This window comes from Thalassophryne amazonica, chromosome 17 (genome assembly GCF_902500255.1).
Source record: "Thalassophryne amazonica chromosome 17, fThaAma1.1, whole genome shotgun sequence".
Classification (NCBI taxonomy): domain Eukaryota; kingdom Metazoa; phylum Chordata; class Actinopteri; order Batrachoidiformes; family Batrachoididae; genus Thalassophryne; species Thalassophryne amazonica.
Window position 1 is genome coordinate 19,698,830 of NC_047119.1, and position 22,783 is coordinate 19,721,612.

General features: G+C 38.0%; 1 protein-coding gene across 1 annotated transcript in view; it reads right to left on the bottom strand.

The window, feature by feature from the left end:
• Positions 1-22,783, bottom strand: part of LOC117529858 (alanine--glyoxylate aminotransferase 2, mitochondrial-like) — a 57,028-nt gene that overhangs the window by 18,973 nt on the left and 15,272 nt on the right. Inside the window, exons 2-7 of the mRNA XM_034192735.1 lie at positions 7,630-7,718; positions 3,300-3,490; positions 3,086-3,209; positions 2,911-3,005; positions 2,617-2,710; positions 701-794 (exon numbers count right to left, since the gene is read on the bottom strand). Coding sequence (XP_034048626.1) covers positions 701-794; positions 2,617-2,710; positions 2,911-3,005; positions 3,086-3,209; positions 3,300-3,490; positions 7,630-7,718 — 687 coding nt within the window. The remainder of the gene's footprint in view (positions 1-700; positions 795-2,616; positions 2,711-2,910; positions 3,006-3,085; positions 3,210-3,299; positions 3,491-7,629; positions 7,719-22,783) is intronic.

Here is a 22,783-nt window from a genome sequence, read left to right on the forward strand (position 1 = left end):
TTCTGTGGAGATTTTCAAGTCCAGACTTAAGATGCACATATTTTCCCTTTCATATGGCCAGCATTCTGGTACAGTTTTGTTTACGCTTTTTACTCTTTTAATTCATTTATTAGTAATTGGAGCGGGCCGCGGCCTCAATTTTACCAAAATTCTGGGTCTTTTAGTGAAGTTTAGGGCTAGCGGACGGCGATCACCTTAGTATTTCTCTGTTTTTCTTGTTGTTTAATGCTGCCAAATTATACAGTATTTTTTGTCTTTCTGATGCCTGATTCTGTTTTTCTCTCTGTTTAAGGTGCAGCTCCATCCAGAGATGGGAGTTGTATTCGTGTTGGCGATCCTTCTGTCCTGTGTGCCAATAGCATTTCTTGTATATTTGTCCGTGAATTGTTCTGTAATTTATGTTTGTAGCATGGCCCAAGCAGAGGGTCACCCCTTTGAGTCTGGTCTGCTTGAGGTTTCTTCCTCAGAGGGAGTTTTTCCTTACCACTGTTGCTCTGGGGGTTGGTAAGGTTAGACCTTGCCTGTGTGAAGCGCTTTGAGGCAACTCTGTTGTGATTTGGCACTATATAAATGAAAATAAATTGAAAATTGAAAAATTATGAAACATAAGTTTAATTGTGCAATACATGAAAGGAACCACTATGATCCACACCCCAATAATTACACATATGTGTCTTGAGATATGAGTGCATGAGTTTACCTTGAGGGCAGTCACACTGTCTGGTTGTTTGTACTGGTGAGTCTCTGCAATGGCTTCCTCCCCACAGACCTCTGAACACATCAGGACACATGGTCTGTAAGTTAAGAGACATTTAGTCAGCTGGATCAACCTCAACACAGGCAAAAATTACATTAACAGGCAGCATGCAAGTGCATGTGTGAAATGAAGTAAAACAAATTTTTTTTGTAGTTCCTTTGGGAATCCTATAACTACCAGTAACTCAAAGAAGAAATGTGATTGATAATGTAGAAATAGGAGTGACTGAAATTAGGTTTCTTGGAGTAACAGTAGCTTGTGAATAATGTTGGAATACACATGTAAATTGAAATGAAAACTGATGATACCTCTTGTTCTGCCATAATGCTTGCTTAAATGTATTACATATCAGTGGAAAGCAATGTTTTGTGAAGAAATGCAGTATCATTAAACTGGTAAACCTCTGTATTGCACTTAATTTTACAAATGTTACACTATATGAAGATGTGCATGGAGGAAAATAATTCTGTGCCAGTGAAAGGGGAGATAATTAGAGACTTGTATTTAATTCATGCACCATATGACATTGTCCTCATAAGAGCTTCTCTATCTAAACAGTTCTGTGGATTTCAATGAAACTTCAAACAATTGTAGGACACCTTATGAAGATGTGTATGAAAGAAAATAATTCTGATCAAACATCATCAAGGAGAGAAAGCGGAACTTTTGTGTTTCATGAATGCATTACAATATTGACCTTGTAAGTGCAACTCCTCCAAAATATTTCTGTAGATTTCAGTGAAACGTCACAAAATTGTAGGACGCCATATGAAGATGTACATGAAGGAAAATAATGCCGGTGTGACACTGTTAAGGGGAGATTATTTGACTTCTATATGTAATTAATGCATAGCATTATACTGTAAATAATTACTATCCACCAACTGACAGAGGAGAGCAGAGGTGAAGTGCTCGCTCACATCTGTCCATCTGCTTGCATGCAGACAGTTTATGATGAAATTTTGTGGCTCAAAGCAGAGGAGAGAACATTTTTGATAGCAAGTCAAATCAAATCTAAGATTTTTTCTTATCTCTCTCTTAAATTCTTTAAATGTAATTCAACCAAAGCAGTACTATGGTTTTCAGTTAAATTTCACATGGTGTTAGCTAGCACGCCATATAAACATGTGCATGAAGTATAGTAATCCCAGTCCGACATGTTCAAGAGCAGACAACTGGAATTTTATGTTGAATTGTTGCATCATTAATTGTGTAAGTGCCACTCGTCCTAAACCAATTGGTGGGTGTGAGGCTTACAAACTTCTTCTACACTTCTAAGGAGTAAGTCCTGATTAAACACTTAAATGAAACTTCAATTCAATGAAACTTCACACAATACTTGGACTGCATGTGCAGATGTGCATGAAAGAGCACAATTCTGGTCTGATATTTTCAGAGGGGAGATAACTGGATTTTAGTTGTTCACTGTACATCCATCCATCCATCCATCTATATCAATTATATGTACAGAGGTTGAACAGTTTTTAATTCAAGTATTTCATTACAAAAGACTAACTGCTAACAATATAATACATCCAGGCAATCAGTGCATCAGATTTTTTTTTAATTTAATTCATATATCCACCCTTAATAAAATACATATTATTGTATATTTTATAAATTGCACCTTGGATGTGTCATGGCATCTGCGTATTTTAATTAATAAATTATTTTTTCTTTCTGTTTCCATAACCAGTATGTTCTGTCATTTTGGCAAATAACAGAATATGTGGCTTTAGCCTACTGACATTATTCTTCAGCTTTCCAGTTTTATACTTGAGTTCTAAACATCAGTGTGCAAATGCATTTTTAAAAAGCCTTCATAGCTAAGATACTGTAATTAATTCATGTATACGTACATTTACACAGCCTAAACCATTGGCAATGGGGTATTTATATGACATGTTGGAGGTCATGCCCATGACCTGATTGCCACCGCCGTGGTATGACCCCCTGAAACAGAGACACATTACAAACTACAGTTTCTGCAGAAATGAGGTTGTTTGTCACATTCTTTTATTTCTTAACCCTTGATCCGGTGGCCACCAATGCCATGGTTGCTTGTTTTTAGGTTAACAAAAATATATAGTTTTTAATCATCATAATGATGCACACAATATCTCTAAAACAATTAAGAAAACATATATAAGTACCTGAAGGTGATGACGTCAAAGTTGCCTGTGTGAACTCTTGCCATTAACACAGCTAGGTCAATGGCTTCTGAGCCGCTGTTGGTTAAGTATATCACCTAAGCAGATGTTTACATTTCAGCTGAAAGCTATTCAGGTTCCTGTCGTCACATGAGCGTGCAAAAATCTGGCACAGTACCTTAAGAGGGTCAGGTACGTATGAAGCTAGTTTCTCACAATACTCATGAAGAGGAGGATGACCATAGATATGTGTAGTGTGCCAAAGGCTCTTCAACTGCTTCTCCGCTGCTGCAGTCACCTTCCTATGTCCAAACATGAGATCAGACTTTAAAAAAAAAACAAATAGCATCACTGTGTAATACTGTAAAACACAAACTGAAAAAGGCCTTTACGGGTGACAGTGGCCTACACCAACAGTGGCAACACCAGCAAACAGGTCCAGGTACCGCTTGCCATCCACATCCCACAACCACTGCATGTATCCCTGGTGGACGAACAGTGGCTTCTTATAGTATGTCACCTTCATGATCATAGGATTACAGATCTGTTTGCGAATCTCTGTCATCTGCTCTTTGGACATACCCTGTACACAAGGACAGAAGACAGCAGTTCCAAGTGTTTATCTGTTGATTTGCACCATGAAGCCAGCATCAAAAGCCAATCAATCTTTCTGCTGAATGGCCGCTTGAGGGTGGCTTCAAAAACAAGACCCCCATGTAAAAATACATTCCTTTAAAACCAAAACATATAGCTGATATTTTCACTTTGTAAAATGACAAACATGATGTTAATTTCAATAACTTGTCCGGAATTAGTTTGTTTAAAATTATAACCATAAGTCAAAACTGTCTGCTTGTGCAAGACTCCAGTGAAATGACCAGCAGATCTGTATGGTGTGAAGAGAAATAATCTTGTTTTTTCCCCTCACTTTTCTCTCTGATCACCAAGTCTCTATTGCTGAGAGAAGGCCGATCTGTTGTGAAAGTGTAGGAACACGGACCCACAACAGGGGGCGCAAATGAACGGACAATGGAGGAATCAAATAACACTGTTTTTACTGTTGTGAAAACAGGCACAACAACACAGCCGATTACAATATTGAGACTGAGTCCAATAACAACGGTGTCGTGTGGGCAGGCTCGACGATAGGAGACGTCTGTCCAAGTCGAACCGGAACCAACCCGATTTCCTCTACCACCGAACCCCGGGAATACTGGAGCCGCCAAGTCCCGAATCCCCAGGTGGCCACTGCCTCCGCTCGTCAGATCCGGTACTGCTGGCAAGGAACAAAAACAGTCAGGTGTGGATGCGGCTGCACCCAGTAACACGGAGGGTGGAGAGTCCACCTCCACCTCTCGTTAACAATGATACAGGAGTGTAGGAAGGTGAGTACTTATCCCAAAGTTGTTCAGTAGTCAGCTGTCCTACAAATGCTCCACAAGAAATACAACAATGGTTAGTTATATGTATGGGCAGAGATTGTTACCTCTTTGGTCAGGCGATATCTCGGCAAATGAGGTGGAGATGCCGTCCTGCTGATATACCTCCGTATTGATTGGGATCAGCTGTCTCCAGTGATGGATGACAGCTGTCGTCCTGGCTGCTCCCGTAAGGCGGCAGCGCCCTCCGGTGCCTGGAGCCCGCACTCCAGGCAGGGCGCCCTCTAGTGGTGGTGGGCCAGCAGTACCTCCTCTTCAGCGGCCCACACAACAGGACCCCCCCCTCAACGGGCACCTCCTGGCGCACGACCGGGTTTGTCAGGGTGGCGACGGTAGAAGTCGGCCAGGAGGGCCGGGTCCAGGATGAAGCCCTTCTTCACCCAGGAGCGTTCTTCGGGGCCGTACCCCTCCCAGTCCACCAGATACTGAAAACCCCGGCCCATTCGTCGGACGTCGAGGAGCCGGCGCACGGTCCAAGCCGGCTCTCCGTCGATGATCCGGGCAGGAGGTGGCGCCGGACCCGGAGTGCAGAGGGGTGAGGTGAGATGGGGTTTAATCCTGGAGACGTGGAATACTGGATGAATCCGCAGTGAGGCCAGAAGCTGGAGCCTCACTGCGGCGGGATTGATGACCTTGAGTATCTTGTAAGGGCCGAGATATCCTGTTGTGAAAGTGTAGGAACACGGACCCACAACAGGGGGCGCAAATGAACGGACAATGGAGGAATCAAATAACACTGTTTTTACTGTTGTGAAAACAGGCACAACAACACAGCCGATTACAATATTGAGACTGAGTCCAATAACAACGGTGTCGTGTGGGCAGGCTCGACGATAGGAGACATCTGTCCAAGTCGAACCGGAACCAACCCGATTTCCTCTACCACCGAACCCCGGGAATACTGGAGCCGCCAAGTCCCGAATCCCCAGGTGGCCACTGCCTCCGCTCGTCGGATCCGGTACTGCTGGCAAGGAACAAAAACAGTCAGGTGTGGATGCGGCTGCACCCAGTAACACGGAGGGTGGAGAGTCCACCTCCACCTCTCGTTAACAATGATACAGGAGTGTAGGAAGGTGAGTACTTATCCCAAAGTTGTTCAGTAGTCAGCTGTCCTACAAATGCTCCACAAGAAATACAACAATGGTTAGTTATATGTATGGGCAGAGATTGTTACCTCTTTGGTCAGGCGATATCTCGGCAAATGAGGTGGAGATGCCGTCCTGCTGATATACCTCCGTATTGATTGGGATCAGCTGTCTCCAGTGATGGATGACAGCTGTCGTCCTGGCTGCTCCCGTAAGGCGGCAGCGCCCTCCGGTGCCTGGAGCCCGCACTCCAGGCAGGGCGCCCTCTAGTGGTGGTGGGCCAGCAGTACCTCCTCTTCAGCGGCCCACACAACAGGACCCCCCCCTCAACGGGCGCCTCCTGGCGCACGACCGGGTTTGTCAGCGTGGCGACGGTAGAAGTCGGCCAGGAGGGCCGGGTCCAGGATGAAGCCCTTCTTCACCCAGGAGCGTTCTTCGGGGCCGTACCCCTCCCAGTCCACCAGATACTGAAAACCCCGGCCCATTCGTCGGACGTCGAGGAGCCGGCGCACGGTCCAAGCCGGCTCTCCGTCGATGATCCGGGCAGGAGGTGGCGCCGGACCCGGAGTGCAGAGGGGTGAGGTGAGATGGGGTTTAATCCTGGAGACGTGGAATACTGGATGAATCCGCAGTGAGGCTGGAAGCTGGAGCCTCACTGCGGCGGGATTGATGACCTTGAGTATCTTGTAAGGGCCGAGATATCCTGTTGTGAAAGTGTAGGAACACGGACCCACAACAGGGGGCGCAAATGAACGGACAATGGAGGAATCAAATAACACTGTTTTTACTGTTGTGAAAACAGGCACAACAACACAGCCGATTACAATATTGAGACTGAGTCCAATAACAACGGTGTCGTGTGGGCAGGCTCGACGATAGGAGACGTCTGTCCAAGTCGAACCGGAACCAACCCGATTTCCTCTACCACCGAACCCCGGGAATACTGGAGCCGCCAAGTCCCGAATCCCCAGGTGGCCACTGCCTCCGCTCGTCAGATCCGGTACTGCTGGCAAGGAACAAAAACAGTCAGGTGTGGATGCGGCTGCACCCAGTAACACGGAGGGTGGAGAGTCCACCTCCACCTCTCGTTAACAATGATACAGGAGTGTAGGAAGGTGAGTACTTATCCCAAAGTTGTTCAGTAGTCAGCTGTCCTACAAATGCTCCACAAGAAATACAACAATGGTTAGTTATATGTATGGGCAGAGATTGTTACCTCTTTGGTCAGGCGATATCTCGGCAAATGAGGTGGAGATGCCGTCCTGCTGATATACCTCCGTATTGATTGGGATCAGCTGTCTCCAGTGATGGATGACAGCTGTCGTCCTGGCTGCTCCCGTAAGGCGGCAGCGCCCTCCGGTGCCTGGAGCCCGCACTCCAGGCAGGGCGCCCTCTAGTGGTGGTGGGCCAGCAGTACCTCCTCTTCAGCGGCCCACACAACACGATCTGAGACACAAGCGCCAAAAAGTTAACTTCGATAACCTTTAGCTTTATAGAAGCTAACTTTTTTAAAGCTAACGGTTATCGAAGTTAACTTTTTGGTTAGCTGTGCCCACCACTGCCAATGTGCAAGCACATGATCACTAACTGGCTCTGTGAAAAGTATTTTTTATACCACCAATGATGAAGCCTCGCGGGACTGTGACAGGATTACATAAATAATAAGCACACCATGTAATTTTAGCTTTTGTCTTTCTAAACACCTCACATTTTTCCCCTCAGTGCACCTTGTGATTTGTTTGGGGTGCGGGGGGGGGGGGGGGGGGGGGGGGTGCTGGTGAGTACGATCACACCTGAAGAAAATTGTAGGGGAAACACTGGTAGAGCTATAGTTTTTGTTATTATAACCAGTCTGAATTAAAGTGATTAATTCTGACCTGAAATTAAATAGAGAAATTAAACAAGTGTGAGAGGAAGTCAAGTAAACATGATTACTTTATATTAAAAAAGAAACTTGCAAATTAGCCATGGCCCTCGAAAACCCTAAAGTTGGGGTGAAAATACCTTCTAAAATATCAAAAAAATGGCAGCTAATAGTAATGATTAATAATTTTGTGCACGACCTGAGATGTCTAGTCACACTTCCTAACTGTCTTATATGTAGTTTTATTTTGTTTAATTTATTTATTTAGCAGAGTAGAACATATAATGGAGCAATACAGAAACAACTATCTGACCCAAGGGTGCCTTGTTCTTACCTTGTATTCCTCTGGTTTAAAATCACATGGTGGCATCTCAGGGAGGTCTGCAGGATAGTAACTCATGGCTGATTTTTGACTAACTGCACCTGCAAAATGGTTTCAATCGAAATTTAGACAAAGTTAAGGTGGATAATGATTTGAAAGTAAATCCAGGCAGCAGTACTAGCATTTGAAATGGATGTACAAGTATTGTTTAAATCTGGGAGACTGTTATCGTCCCAGCTGACTGAAGAAAATGTAGATTTTCCCCTCTGATGTCCACTGAACTTGGCACACATATATACGGTGCAAAAGTATTCACGGCGCTTCACTTTTTCCACATTTTGTTATGTTACAGCCTTATTTCAAAATGGATGAAATTCAGTTTATTTCCTTAAAATTCTACACACAATACCCATAATGACAATGTGAAAAAAGTTTTTTTTTTTTTTTTTTTTTTAGCTTTTTTGCAAATTTATAAAAAAAAAAACAAATCGAGTATTCACAGTCTTTGCCATGAAGCTCAAAACTGAGTACAGGTCCATCCTGTTTCCACTGATCATCCTTGCGATGTTTCTACAACTTAATTGGAGTCCACCTGGGGTAAATTCAGTTGACTGGACATGATTTGGAAAGGCACACACCACCTGTCTACATATAAGGTCCCACAGTTGACAGTGTATGTCAGAGCACAAACCAAGCATGAAGTTGAGGAATTGTCTGTAGACCTCCGAGACAGGATTCGAGGCACAAATCTGAAGGAGGGTACAGAAACATTTCTGCTGCTTTGAAGGTCCCAATGAACACAGTGGCCTCCATCATCTGTAAATGGAAGAAGTTCTGATCCACCAGGACTCTTCCTAGAGCTGGCCACCCATCTAAACTGTGTGATCGGGGTAGAAGGGTCTTAGTCAGGGAGGTGACCAACACTCGGTCAGAGAACCAGCATTCCTCTGTGGAGAGAGGAGAACCTTCCAGAAGGACAACCATCTGTGCAGCAATCCACCAATCAAGCCAGTATGGTAGAGTGGCCAGACGGAAGCTACTCCTTAGTAAAAGGTACATGGCAGCCCACCTAGAGTTTGACAAAAGGCACCTGAAGGACTCTCAGACTATTAAAAACAAAACTGTCTGGTCTGATGAGACAAAGACTGAACTCTTTGGTGTGAATACCAGGCGTCATGTTTGGAGGAAACCAGGCACCATCCCTACAATGAAGCATGGTGGTGGCAGCATCATGCTGTGGAGATGTTTTTTCAGTGGCAGGAACTGGAAGATTAGTCAGGATTGAGGGAAAGATGCTTGCAGCATTGTACAGAGACAACCTGCTCCAGAGCGCTCTTGACCACAGACTGGAGCAACGGCTCGTCTTTCAGCAGGACAATGACCCTAACCACACAGCCAAGATATCAAAGGAGTGGCTTCAGGACAACTCTGTGAATGTCCTTGGGTGGCCCAGCTAGAACCCAGACCTGCATCTGATTGAACATCTCTGGAGAGATCTGAAAATGGCTGTACAGGGACGCTCCCCATCCGACCTGATAGAGCTTGAGAGGTGCTGCAAAGAGGAATGAACAAAACTGCCCAAAGATAGATGCACCAAGCTTGTGGCATCATATTCAAGAAGACTTGAGGCTGTAATTGCTGCCAAAGGTGCATCAACAAAGTATTGAGCAAAGGCTGTGAATACTTATGTACATGTGATTTCTTAGTTTTTATGTTTAATGAATTTACAAAAAAAAAAAAAAAACAACAACAACAAAACTATTTTCATGTTGTCATTGTGGGGTGTTGTGAGTAGACCTCTGAGGAGAAAAAAATGAATTTTGGAATAAGGCAGCAACGTAAGAAAATGAGTATAAAGTGAGGTGCTGTGAATACTTTCCAGATGCACTGCATTTGTGTTCTGAAATTTACCAGGTAACATCAAATTTGCCAAAGAACAATCAACCAAACCCCCCCCCCCCCAAAAAAAAAACCCACAGAACCCATAAGAACTGTAATAAATCCTACAAGGGTCCTTTGTTGGACTTCTTTGTAGGACCTTTGTGGAATTGCTTTAAATTTGATGTATTTAAACTTCAGTCTGTGTATGATAATTCCCCAAAGTTTCAGGTATCTTGGTCGCTTTGCATAAAAGTCAAGTTCTTTCAAAATTATGCCCCAAATGGTATGATTTATTGGCAAAATAAGCCTCCAGGCAAAATGTGTTTTCCTTGGTTGATCAAGACATGTTGGGGAAGACAATTCTAACTTTGAGGAATGATCATACACAGACAGGTTTAAGTCCAGCAAATTTCTTGAAATTTGCTGCAAATTTTCAGCAAATTTCTTGAAATTTCTTAAAATGCAAACCAAATTTCTTGAAAATTTCTGGACCTTTGTAGGATTTATTACAGTTTTTATGGGTTCTGGGTTTTTTGGGCCACCCTGTATGAATTAGTGAGTTTTATGACAGGTTAAATTGTTCACTCGTATGATGGCCTGTGGAAAGACATTTCATTTCAAGTGGTGGGCAGAGGCAAAATACAAAAACTGTGTCCCGATCCAAACACATATGGACCTGACTGAATCTTGTACAGCCAATGGCCCAGGAAAAAAAAAAACAGATCACAGAAACCATTAAAATCTTAGCCATAGTGTGTGTGACGTTCTGACCATAACTGTATGTGTCAATGACCGCTGCAGTTCAACACAGCATCACGTGACGTTGCACGTTAATCCATTAAAAGAGGACTTTGGACACCAACCTGAACATAAAATTAGCAGCGTGGCCAGTCAAGTGACACGTATAATATAAACAGCATGTTACAGATACCTGAAAGTGTAGCGTTAGCCGTTTTCTTAAACGGAGTGGCTATACGCCCAACTGTTGGGTCAATAAAGTAAATATGTGAGCATATATTCCTAAATGTTTCAAATCTCCAGTGATTAAACCATTACTTAAGAAATCTAATCTTAACCTGAGTGTATTGAAAAACTATAGGCCGATATCAAAGCTCTCATTTTGCTCTAAAATTCTGGAAAAGGTGGTTTCATAGCAGCTCATGGACCACCTTACTGAGAATAATCTTTTTGAGACCCTGCAGTCTGCTTTTAGAAAATATCATTCCACAGAGACGGCTCTCACTAAAGTGGTGAATGAGCTTCTACTTGAAATGGCTTGGGACACCACTACTGTTCTGGTGCTGTTAGATGTTTGTGCCGCGCTTGATACTGTGGATCATCATATTCTACTTGATAGGCTGGAGAATCATTTTAGGATTACTGGGACTGTCCTTGCATGGTTGACATCATACCTGACCAGTCGTTCTCACTGTTTTGTACAGTAACACTACCTCTAACTTTAGTGACATGAAATTTGGGGTTCCACAGGACTCTTAGGCCTCCTGCTTTTTCCCCTTTATATAGGTTGTGTTTTTCATCTGTTTGTTTGTCTGTTTATGAACAGCCTGTAACCCACAATTTTTCAGATATTGTTATGAAATTTTCACAGAGGATTCATAGGTATTAAAGGCACTGCGCTGCGGTGGTTTGAATCATATTTGTCTAATAGATTACAATTTGTTCATGTAAATGGGGAATCTTCTTCACAGACTAAAGTTAATTATGGAGTTCCACAAGGTTCTGTGCTAGGACCAATTTTATTCACTTTATACATGCTTCCCTTAGGCAGTATTATTAGACGGTATTGCTTAAATTTTCATTGTTACGCAGATGATACCCAGCTTTATCTATCCATGAAGCCAGAGGACACACACCAATTAGCTAAACTGCAGGATTGTCTTACAGACATAAAGACATGGATGACCTCTAATTTCCTGCTTTTAAACTCAGATAAATCTGAAGTTATTGTACTTGGATCCACAAATCTTAGAAACATGGTGTCTAACCAGATCCTTACTCTGGATGGCATTACCCTGACCTCTAGTAATACTGTGAGAAATCTTGGAGTCATTTTTGATCAGGATATGTCATTCAAAGCGCATATTAAACAAATATGTAGGACTGCTTTTTTGCATTTACGCAATATCTCTAAAATCAGAAAGGTCTTGTCTCAGAGTGATGCTGAAAAACTAATTCATGCATTTATTTCCTCTAGGCTGGACTATTGTAATTCATTATTATCAGGTTGTCCTAAAAGTTCCCTAAAAAGCCTTCAGTTAATTCAAAATGCTGCAGCTAGAGTACTGACGGGGACTAGAAGGAGAGAGCATATCTCACCCATATTGGCCTCTCTTCATTGGCTTCCTGTTAATTCTAGAATAGAATTTAAAATTCTTCTTCTTACTTATAAGGTTTTGAATAATCAGGTCCCATCTTATCTTAGGGACCTCGTAGTACCATATCACCCCAATAGAGCGCTTCGCTCTCAGACTGCAGGCTTACTTGTAGTTCCTAGGGTTTGTAAGAGTAGAATGGGAGGCAGAGCCTTCAGCTTTCAGGCTCCTCTCCTGTGGAACCAACTCCCAATTCAGATCAGGGAGACAGACACCCTCTCTACTTTTAAGATTAGGCTAAAAACTTTCCTTTTTGCTAAAGCTTATAGTTAGGGCTGGATCAGGTGACCCTAAACCATCCCTTAGTTATGCTGCTATAGACGTAGACTGCTGGGGGGTTCCCATGATGCACTGTTTCTTTCTCTTTTTGCTCTGTATGCACCACTCTGCATTTAATCATTAGTGATCGATCTCTGCTCCCCTCCACAGCATGTCTTTTTCCTGGTTCTCTCCCTCAGCCCCAACCAGTCCCAGCAGAAGACTGCCCCTCCCTGAGCCTGGTTCTGCTGGAGGTTTCTTCCTGTTAAAAGGGAGTTTTTCCTTCCCACTGTAGCCAAGTGCTTGCTCACAGGGGGTCGTTTTGACCGTTGGGGTTTTACATAATTATTGTATGGCCTTGCCTTACAATATAAAGCGCCTTGGGGCAACTGTTTGTTGTGATTTGGCGCTATATAAAAAAATTGATTGATTGATTGATTGATTGATATATGCCCAACCACAACCGACCAATGAGCGTGCTTGCAAGCTCACTTCCGGTTTCAATGCAGGAGGGAAAAAACATGGAAACAGAGACTGGAATGGACGTCACGTGACTAGCGGCGTGCCGCACGGCGGCCATTACTAAGGGTGGAGAAAGCACCTCGAGCCAGTTAAACATAAGTGAAATGAGGGGAAAATAGGCAGCCAGTGTTTCACCATCAACTGCACCAACTACAAAAACAAATTCTCCAATACTAAAATGAACTGTACAATAGCCTTAATGTAATTATGTAAAACAAATGTCTATTTTAAAGTCGTTATGTCACAATTTAATATCAATATACTGAGACTACAACCCCTGGAAAAAATTATGGAATCACCGGCCTCGGAGAATGTTCATTCAGTTGTTGAATTTTGTAGAAAAAAAGCAGATCACAGACATGACACAAAACTAAAGTCATTTCAAATGGCAACTTTCTGGCTTTAAGAAACACTATAAGAAATCAAGAAAAAAAGATTGTGGCAGTCAGTAACGGTTACTTTTTTAGACCAAGCAGAGGAAAAAAATATGGAATCACTCAATTCTGAGGAAAAAATTATGGAATCACCCTGTAAATTTTCATCCCCAAAACTAACACCTGCATCATATCAGATCTGCTCGTTAGTCTGCATCTAAAAAGGAGTGATCACACCTTGGAGAGCTGTTGCACCAAGTGGACTGACATGAATCATGGCTCCAACACGAGAGATGTCAATTGAAACAAAGGAGAGGATTATCAAACTCTTAAAAGAGGGTAAATCATCACGCAATGTTGCAAAAGATGTTGGTTGTTCACAGTCAGCTGTGTCTAAACTCTGGACCAAATACAAACAACATGGGAAGGTTGTTAAAGGCAAACATACTGGTAGACCAAGGAAGACATCAAAGCGTCAAGACAGAAAACTTAAAGCAATATGTCTCAAAAATCGAAAAATGCACAACAAAACAAATGAGGAACGAATGGGAGGAAACCGGAGTCAACGTCTGTGACCGAACTGTAAGAAACCGCCTAAAGGAAATGGGATTTACATACAGAAAAGCTAAACAAAAGCCATCATTAACACCTAAACAGAAAAAAAACAAGGTTACAATGGGCTAAGGAAAAGGAATCGTGTACTGTGGATGACTGGATGAAAGTCATATTCAGTGATGAATCTCGAATCTGCATTGTGCAAGGTGATGATGCTGGAACTTTTGTTTGGTGCCGTTCCAATGAGATTTACAAAGATGACTGCCTGAAGAGAACATGTAAATTTCCACAGTCATTGATGATATGGGGCTGCATGTCAGGTAAAGGCACTGGGGAGATGGCTGTCATTACATCATCAATAAATGCACAAGTTTACGTTGATATTTTGGACAATTGAAAGGATGTTTGGGGATGATTAAATCATTTTTCAAGATGATAATGCAGCTTGCCATAGAGCAAAAACTGTGAAAACATTCCTTGCAAAAAGACACATACGGTCAATGTCATGGCATAGGGTCAGTGTCAACGAGCAGATCTGATTTGATGCAGGTGTTAGTTTGGGGGATGAAAATTTACAGGGTGATTCCATAATTTATTCCTCAGAATTGAGTGATTCCATATTTTTTTCCTCTGCTTGGTCTAAAAAAGTAACCGTTACTTTACTTTTTTCTTGATTTCTTATAGTGTTTCTTAAAGCCAGAAAGTTGCCATTTGAAATGACTTTAGTTTTGTGTCATGTCTGTGATCTGCTTTTGTTCTACAAAATTAAACAACTGAATGAACATCATCCGAGGCCAGTGATTCCATAATTTTTGCCAGGGGTTGTATAACTCAAGGCTATAATTTCTTTTCATTAAGATGCGTTCATATGCATAGAGATACGGAAACAAAAATGTTTAAATATATTTCCATCTATATATATATACTTGCAGTTGTTTAATATGATATGTACATGGTGGTCACAGATGGCATTTAAATTTTAAGTGTGGTTGGAGGGGATGGAGGTGGTACTTTTTACCCTGACTGAGGGACAAAAGTCATAAATTCTGAATGGCTTTATATTTACTTGTAATAAAATGTTAGTAAAAATCATATATATGTTGTCATTAAAAGACTAGCAATAATATTACAGTGGAAAAAGCAGCAAGGTAAATGACCACAATGGCAAGGCATACTTCAGATTTATATTTTAATACATAAGGATTGTTTATCCAGGCATGTATGGTTTCATTAGAGCTTTTAATCAGCAATCAGCAGAATACAACTTACAAGGCTTCATTTATAAAAATCCATCGAGAATTCTGATGACAGGAAAAAAAAAATCACAGTAAATGAACAGAATGGCATATTTTCCACACTTTGTTGGGAAGGTGTCGTAGCACGGACCCACAACAGGGGGCGCAAATGAACGGACAATGAGTAAGCCAAAAGGTAACAATTTAATGTTGTGATAATACACAACGAAATGTGTCGTAATTTTCACAGTCAATAAACACCAGGTGACGTGTGGGCAGGCTCGAAGATAGAAGACGCCCGACGAGAGAGAAGCCGCGTCCCACACGGCCTCCACCACCAACGGTCTGAAGAACACCGGAGCCGCCAAGTCCCGAGTCCCCAGGTGGCCTCTGTCTTCGGCTGTCGACCCTGGTACTGCTGGCAGAAAACAGAAAGATGATGTATGAGTGTGAGTCCGCACACTCAGTAATTTACAGTCCAAACACAGTTGGGAGGGAGCACCTCCACCTCCAAATCACACACACTCGTGCAGCTCCTGGTCAACCACTTATCTGTGATGGGGTGTGAGGCGAAGCCGTCGCTGTCACACCAAACGCCAATCCTCCAGATAAGGCAACACTCCAGGAAAACGGCTGCAATAGAGGTTCAAGTTATTACACACACACAGTGTTAGTCAGCAGAGAAATTACCTTGGTACTGGTAGTCGATTTCTCGGCGGGGAGGTGGAGTTGCAGTCCGGCTTTTATGGTAGTGATGATAACGAGTGACAGCTGGTGCAGAGGATGAGTGACAGCTGTCACTTCTTCTGGGTCTGGCGCCCTCTCGTGCTTGGAGCCCGCACTCCAAGCAGGGCGCCCTCTGGTGGTGGTGGGCCAGCAGTACCTCCTCTTCAGCGGCCCACACAACACACTTTGCATAAAACATCTTTTTTCTACCCAGACATGTATGGGTTCATTAGAAAGAGCAATTAAAGGGCTTTAAAACAAGCCTACTTTTATTAAAATCTGTTAACGAATAGCAACAATAGAGAGAAAAGCAGCACAGTTTGTCTTAATTTCCCCAAATTTCTGCATTTTACATAAAAGTTTTTTTCACCCACACATGCATAGTTTCATTGGAAAGAGCTTTCAAATGGCTTTAAAACAAGCCTACATTTATTAAAATCTGTTAAGAAATAGCGACGCTAGTGCAAAAAAAGCGGTCAGTTTATTATTGATGGTCTGCACATCTCCACCCTTAGTAATTGCACCTTCCTGTCCTGAGCGACGCTAACAGACTGAGGTGCGAACGTCCATTACAGTCTATATTTCCATGGGAAAAAAGACGGATATTTTCTCGCCAGTGTCGTGCCAAAGTACTTATCCCCGTCAGAATTTGTATCCCCTGGTGCGGGAGCGCGCGTTCACTCAGTGCTGTGCTTCCAAACGTTCTGCAGCGCTTTAAACGATCTCCTCCTGCTCCTAGACAAAAATAACAGCATGTTGGTTTTTCAATACATGACATTAAAAAATGTTTCATAATCTATTGATGATGTTTAATGCACGCATGTTTTCACGTTGATTACACGCACAGACACAGAAATGGTGTCCAACATAAAAAAACGCTGAAGACGTTTATATATGTAAAAAAAAAAAGACACACTGTAAGACGTTTATTTTTAAAAAAAAGAAAATGCTGTAACCCGTTTATATATGTAAAAAAACACGCTGTAAGACGTTTATTTAAAAAAAAACGCTGTAACCCGTTTATATGTAAAAAAAAAACACACTGTAAGACGTTTGTTAAAAAGAAAACGTTGTAACCCGTTTATATGTGTAAAACAAACCACGCTGTAAGACGTTTATATATGTAAAAAAAAAAAAACTTTCAGACGTTTATTTAAAAAAAGAAAACGCTGTAACCCGTTTATGTGTGTAAAAAAAACACGCTGTAAGACGTTTATACATGTAAAAAAAAAAAAAACACGCTGTAAGATATTTATTTAAAAAAAGAAAATGCTGTAACCCGTTTATATATGTAAAAAAATAACACGCTGTAAGACGTTTGTTAAAAAAGAAAACGCTGTAACCCATTTATATATGTAAAAAAACAAGCTGTCAGACGTTTATTTAAAAAAAGAAAACGTTGTAACCCGTTTATATATGTAAAAAAAAACAAGCTGTCAGATATTTATTTTAAAAAAAGAAAACGCTGTAACCCGTTTATATATGTAAAAAAAAAACACACTGTAAGACATTTATATATGTAAAAAAACAACAACACACTGTAAGACGTTTATTTAAAAAAAAAAGAAAACACTGTAACCCGCTTATATATGTAAAAAAATAACACGCTGTAAGACGTTTGTTAAAAAAGAAAACGTTGTAACCCATTTATATAGGTAAAAAAAAAAAAAGCTGTCAGACGTTTATTTAAAAAAGAAAACGCTGTAACCCGTTTATATATGTAAAAAAAAGCAAGCTGTCAGACGTTTATTTAAAAAAGAAAACGCTGTAACCCGTTTATATATGTAAAAAAACACGCTGTAAGATGTTTATAAATGTAAAAAAACCACACTGTAAGATGTTTATTAAAAAAAAACGCTGTAACTCGTTTATATATGTTAAAAAATAACACGCTGAAGACGTTTGTTAAAAAAATACACTGTAACCTGTTTATATATGTAAAAAAAAACAAGCTGTGAGACGTTTATTTAAAAAAAGAAAACGCTGTAACCCGTTTATATATGTAAAAAAAAAAACACGCTGTAAGATGTTTATAAAAAAACGCTGTAACCCGTTTATATATGTTAAAAAATAACACACTGAAGACGTTTGTTAAAAAAAATACACTGTAACCTGTTTATATATGTAAAAAAACAAAACAAGCTGTGAGATGTTTATTTAAAAAAAGAAAACGGAGTAACCCGTTTATATATGTGAAAAAACACACGCTGTAAGACGTTTATTAAAAAAAAAAGAAAACGCTGTAACCATTTATATATGTAAAAAAACAAGCTGCAAGGCATTTACATATGTAAAAAAAAAACACGCTGTAAGACATTTATTTTAAAAAAAGAAAACGCTGTAACGCGTTTATATATGTAAAAAAATAACACGCTGTAAGACGTTTGTTAAAAAAGAAAATGCTGTAACCCATTTATATATGTAAAAAAAACAAGTTGTCAGACATTTATTTAAAAAAAAGAAAACGCTGTAACCCATTTATATATGTAAAAAAAAAACAAGCTGTCAGATGTTTATTTAAAAAAAGAAAACGCTGTAACCCGTTTATATATGTTAAAAAAACACGCTGTAAGACATTTATATATGTAAAAAAAACAACATGCTGTAAGACGTTTATTTAAAAAAAGAAAACGCTGTAACCCGTTTATATATGTAAAAAAAACACGCTGTAAGATGTTTATATATGTAAAAAAAAACACACTGTAAGACGTTTATTTAAACAAAACGAAAACGCTGTAACCCGTTTATATATGTAAAAAAACAAGCTGTAAGACATTTATATATGTAAAAAAAACAACATGCTGTAAGAGGTTTATTTAAAAAAAAAAAGAAAACACTGTAACCTGCTTATATATGAAAAAAATAACACGCTGTAAGACGTTTGTTAAAAAAGAAAACACTGTAACCCATTTATATAGGTAAAAAAAAAAGCTGTTAGACGTTTATTTAAAAAAGAAAACGCTGTAACCCGTTTATATATGTAAAAAAAAGCAAGCTGTCAGACGTTTATTTAAAAAAGAAAACGCTGTAACCCGTTTATATATGTAAAAAAACACGCTGTAAGATGTTTATAAATGTAAAAAAACACACTAAGACGTTTATTAAAAAAAAAACGCTGTAACTTGTTTATATATGTTAAAAATAACACGCTGAAGATGTTTGTTAAAAAAATACACTGTAACCTGTTTATATATGTAAAAAAAAAAACAAGCTGTGAGACGTTTATTTAAAAAAAGAAAACACTGTAACCCATTTATATATGTAAAAAAACACGCTGTAAGACGTTTATATATGTAAAAAAAAAAAACACGCTATAAGACGTGTATTTAAAAAAAGAAAACGCTGTAACTCGTTTATATATGTAAAAAAACACACGCTGTAAGACGTTTATTTAAAAAAAAGAAAACGCTGTAACCCGTTTATATATGTAAAAAAACACGCTGTAAGATGTTTATAAATGTAAAAAAACACACTAAGACGTTTATTTAAAAAAAACGCTGTAACTTGTTTATATATGTTAAAAATAACACGCTGAAGATGTTTGTTAAAAAAATACACTGTAACCTGTTTATATATGTAAAAAAAAAAACAAGCTGTGAGACGTTTATTTAAAAAAAGAAAACACTGTAACCCATTTATATATGTAAAAAAACACGCTGTAAGACGTTTATATATGTAAAAAAAAAAACACGCTGTAAGACGTGTATTTAAAAAAAGAAAACGCTGTAACTCGTTTATATATGTAAAAAAACACACGCTGTAAGACGTTTATTTAAAAAAAAAGAAAACGCTGTAACCGTTTATATATGTTAAAAAACAAGCTGTAAGGCATTTATATATGTAAAAAATAACACGCTGAAGACGTTTGTTAAAAAAATACACTGTAACCTGTTTATATATGTAAAAAAAAAAACAAGCTGTGAGACGTTTGTTAAAATAGAAAACGCTGTAACCCATTTATATATGTAAAAAAAAACAAGCTGTCAGATGTTTATTTAAAAAAAGAAAACGCTGTAACCCGTTTATATATGTTAAAAAAAACACGCTGTAAGACATTTATATATGTAAAAAAAACACGCTGTAAGACGTTTATTTAAAAAACTGCTGTAGCCCGTTTATGTATGTTAAAATATAACATGCTGAAGACGTTTGTTAAAAAAATACACTGTAACCTGTTTACATATGTAAAAAAAAAACAAGCTGAGAGACGTTTATTTAAAAAAAAGAAAACGCTGTAACCCGTTTATATATGTAAAAAAACACACGCTGTAAGACGTTTATATATGTAAAAAAAAAACACACGCTGTAAGACGTTTATTTAAAAAAGAAAAAGTTGTAACCCGTTTATATATGTAAAAAAAAACACGCTGTAAGATGTTTATATATGTAAAAAAACCACACTGTAAGACGTTTATTTAAACAAAACGAAAACGCTGTAACCCGTTTATATATGTAAAAAAACAAGCTGTAAGACATTTATATATGTAAAAAAAAAAATCAACACGTTGTAAGATGTTTATTTAAAAAAAGGAAATGCTGTAACCCCTTTATATATGTAAAACAAACACGCTGTAAGATGTTTATATATGTAAAAAAACACGCTGTAAGACATTTATTTAAACAAAAAGAAAATGCTGTAACCCATTTATATATGTAAAAAAAACAAGCTGTAAGACATTTATATATGTAAAAAAAATTCAACACGCTGTAAGACATTTATTTTAAAAAAGAAACGCTGTAACCTGTTTATATATGTAAAAAATAACACGTTGTAAGACATTTGTTAAAAAAGAAAATGCTGTAACCTGTTTATATATGTAAAAAAACAAGCTGTCAGACATTTATTAAAAAAAAGAAAACGCTGTAACCCGTTTATATATGTACAAAAAACAAGCTGTAACCCATCTATATATGTTAAAAAAACACACTGTAAGACGTTTATTTAAAAAAAAACGCTGTAACCTGTTTATATATGTAAAAAAAAACAAGCTGTCAGACGTTTATTTAAAAAAGAAAACGCTGTAACCCGTTTATATATGTAAAAAAACACGCTGTAAGACATTTATATATGTAAAAAAAAACACGCTGTAAGACCTTTATTTAAAAAAAAGGAAAACGCTGTAACCATTTATATATATATAAAAAAAATAACACGCTGAAGACGTTTGTTAAAAAAATACACTGTAACCTGTTTATATATGTAAAAAAAAACAAGCTGTGAGATGTTTATTTAAAAAAAGAAAACACTGTAACCTGTTTATATATGTAAAAAAAAAACAAGCTGTAAGACATTTATATATGTAAAAAAAAATTCAACACGCTGTAAGACGTTTATTTTAAAAAAGAAAACGCTGTAACCCGTTTATATATGTAAAAAATAACACGCTGTAAGACGTTTGTTAAAAAACTGCTGTAGCCCGTTTATGTATGTTAAAATATAACATGCTGAAGACGTTTGTTAAAAAAATACACTGTAACCTGTTTACATATGTAAAAAAAAAACAAGCTGAGAGACGTTTATTTAAAAAAAAGAAAACGCTGTAACCCGTTTATATATGTAAAAAAACACACGCTGTAAGACGTTTATATATGTAAAAAAAAACACACGCTGTAAGACGTTTATTTAAAAAAGAAAACGTTATAACCCGTTTATATATGTAAAAAAAAACACGCTGTAAGATGTTTATATATGTAAAAAAACCACACTGTAAGACGTTTATTTAAACAAAACGAAAACGCTGTAACCCGTTTATATATGTAAAAAAACAAGCTGTAAGACATTTATATATGTAAAAAAAAAAATCAACACGCTGTAAGATGTTTATTTAAAAAAAGGAAATGCTGTAACCCCTTTATATATGTAAAACAAACACGCTGTAAGATGTTTATATATGTAAAAAAAACACGCTGTAAGACATTTATTTAAACAAAAAGAAAATGCTGTAACCCATTTATATATGTAAAAAAAACAAGCTGTAAGACATTTATATATGTAAAAAAAATTCAACACGCTGTAAGACATTTATTTTAAAAAAGAAACGCTGTAACCTGTTTATATATGTAAAAAATAACACGTTGTAAGACATTTGTTAAAAAAGAAAATGCTGTAACCTGTTTATATATGTAAAAAAACAAGCTGTCAGACATTTATTAAAAAAAACGCTGTAACCCGTTTATATATGTACAAAAAACAAGCTGTAACCCATCTATATATGTTAAAGAAACACACTGTAAGACGTTTATTTAAAAAAAAAAACGCTGTAACCTGTTTATATATGTAAAAAAAACAAGCTGTCAGATGTTTATTTAAAAAAGAAAACGCTGTAACCCGTTTATATATGTAAAAAAACACGCTGTAAGACATTTATATATGTAAAAAAAACACGCTGTAAGACCTTTATTTAAAAAAAAGGAAAACGCTGTAACCATTTATATATATATAAAAAAATAACACGCTGAAGACGTTTGTTAAAAAAATACACTGTAACCTGTTTATATATGTAAAAAAAACCAAGCTGTGAGACGTTTATTTAAACAAAAAGAAAACGCTGTAACCCGTTTATATATGTAAAAAAAAAACAAGCTGTAAGACATTTATATATGTAAAAAAAAATTCAACACGCTGTAAGACGTTTATTTTAAAAAAGAAAACGCTGTAACCCGTTTATATATGTAAAAAATAACACGCTGTAAGACGTTTGTTAAAAAAGAAAATGCTGTAACCCGTTTATATATGTAAAAAAACAAGCTGTCAGACATTTATTAAAAAAAGAAAATGCTGTAACCTGTTTATATATGTAAAAAAAAACACACTGTAACCCATTTATATATGTTAAAAAAACACACTGTAAGATGTTTATTAAAAAAAACCCCGCTATAACCCGTTTATATATGTAAAAAAAAACAAGCTGTCAGACGTTTATTTAAAAAAGAAAACGCTGTAACCCATTTATATATGTAAAAAAACACGCTGTAAGACGTTTATATATGTAAAAAAAACACGCTGTAAGACCTTTATTTAAAAAAAAGGAAAACGCTGTAACCCGTTTATATATATATATAAAAAAAACACGCTGTAAGACGTTTGTTAAAAAAGAAAATGCTGTAACCTGTTTATATATGTAAAAAAAAAAACACACTGTAAGACGTTTATATATGTAAAAAAAAAAAAACACGCTGTAAGACGTTTATTTTAAAAAAAGAATATGCTGTAACCCGTTTA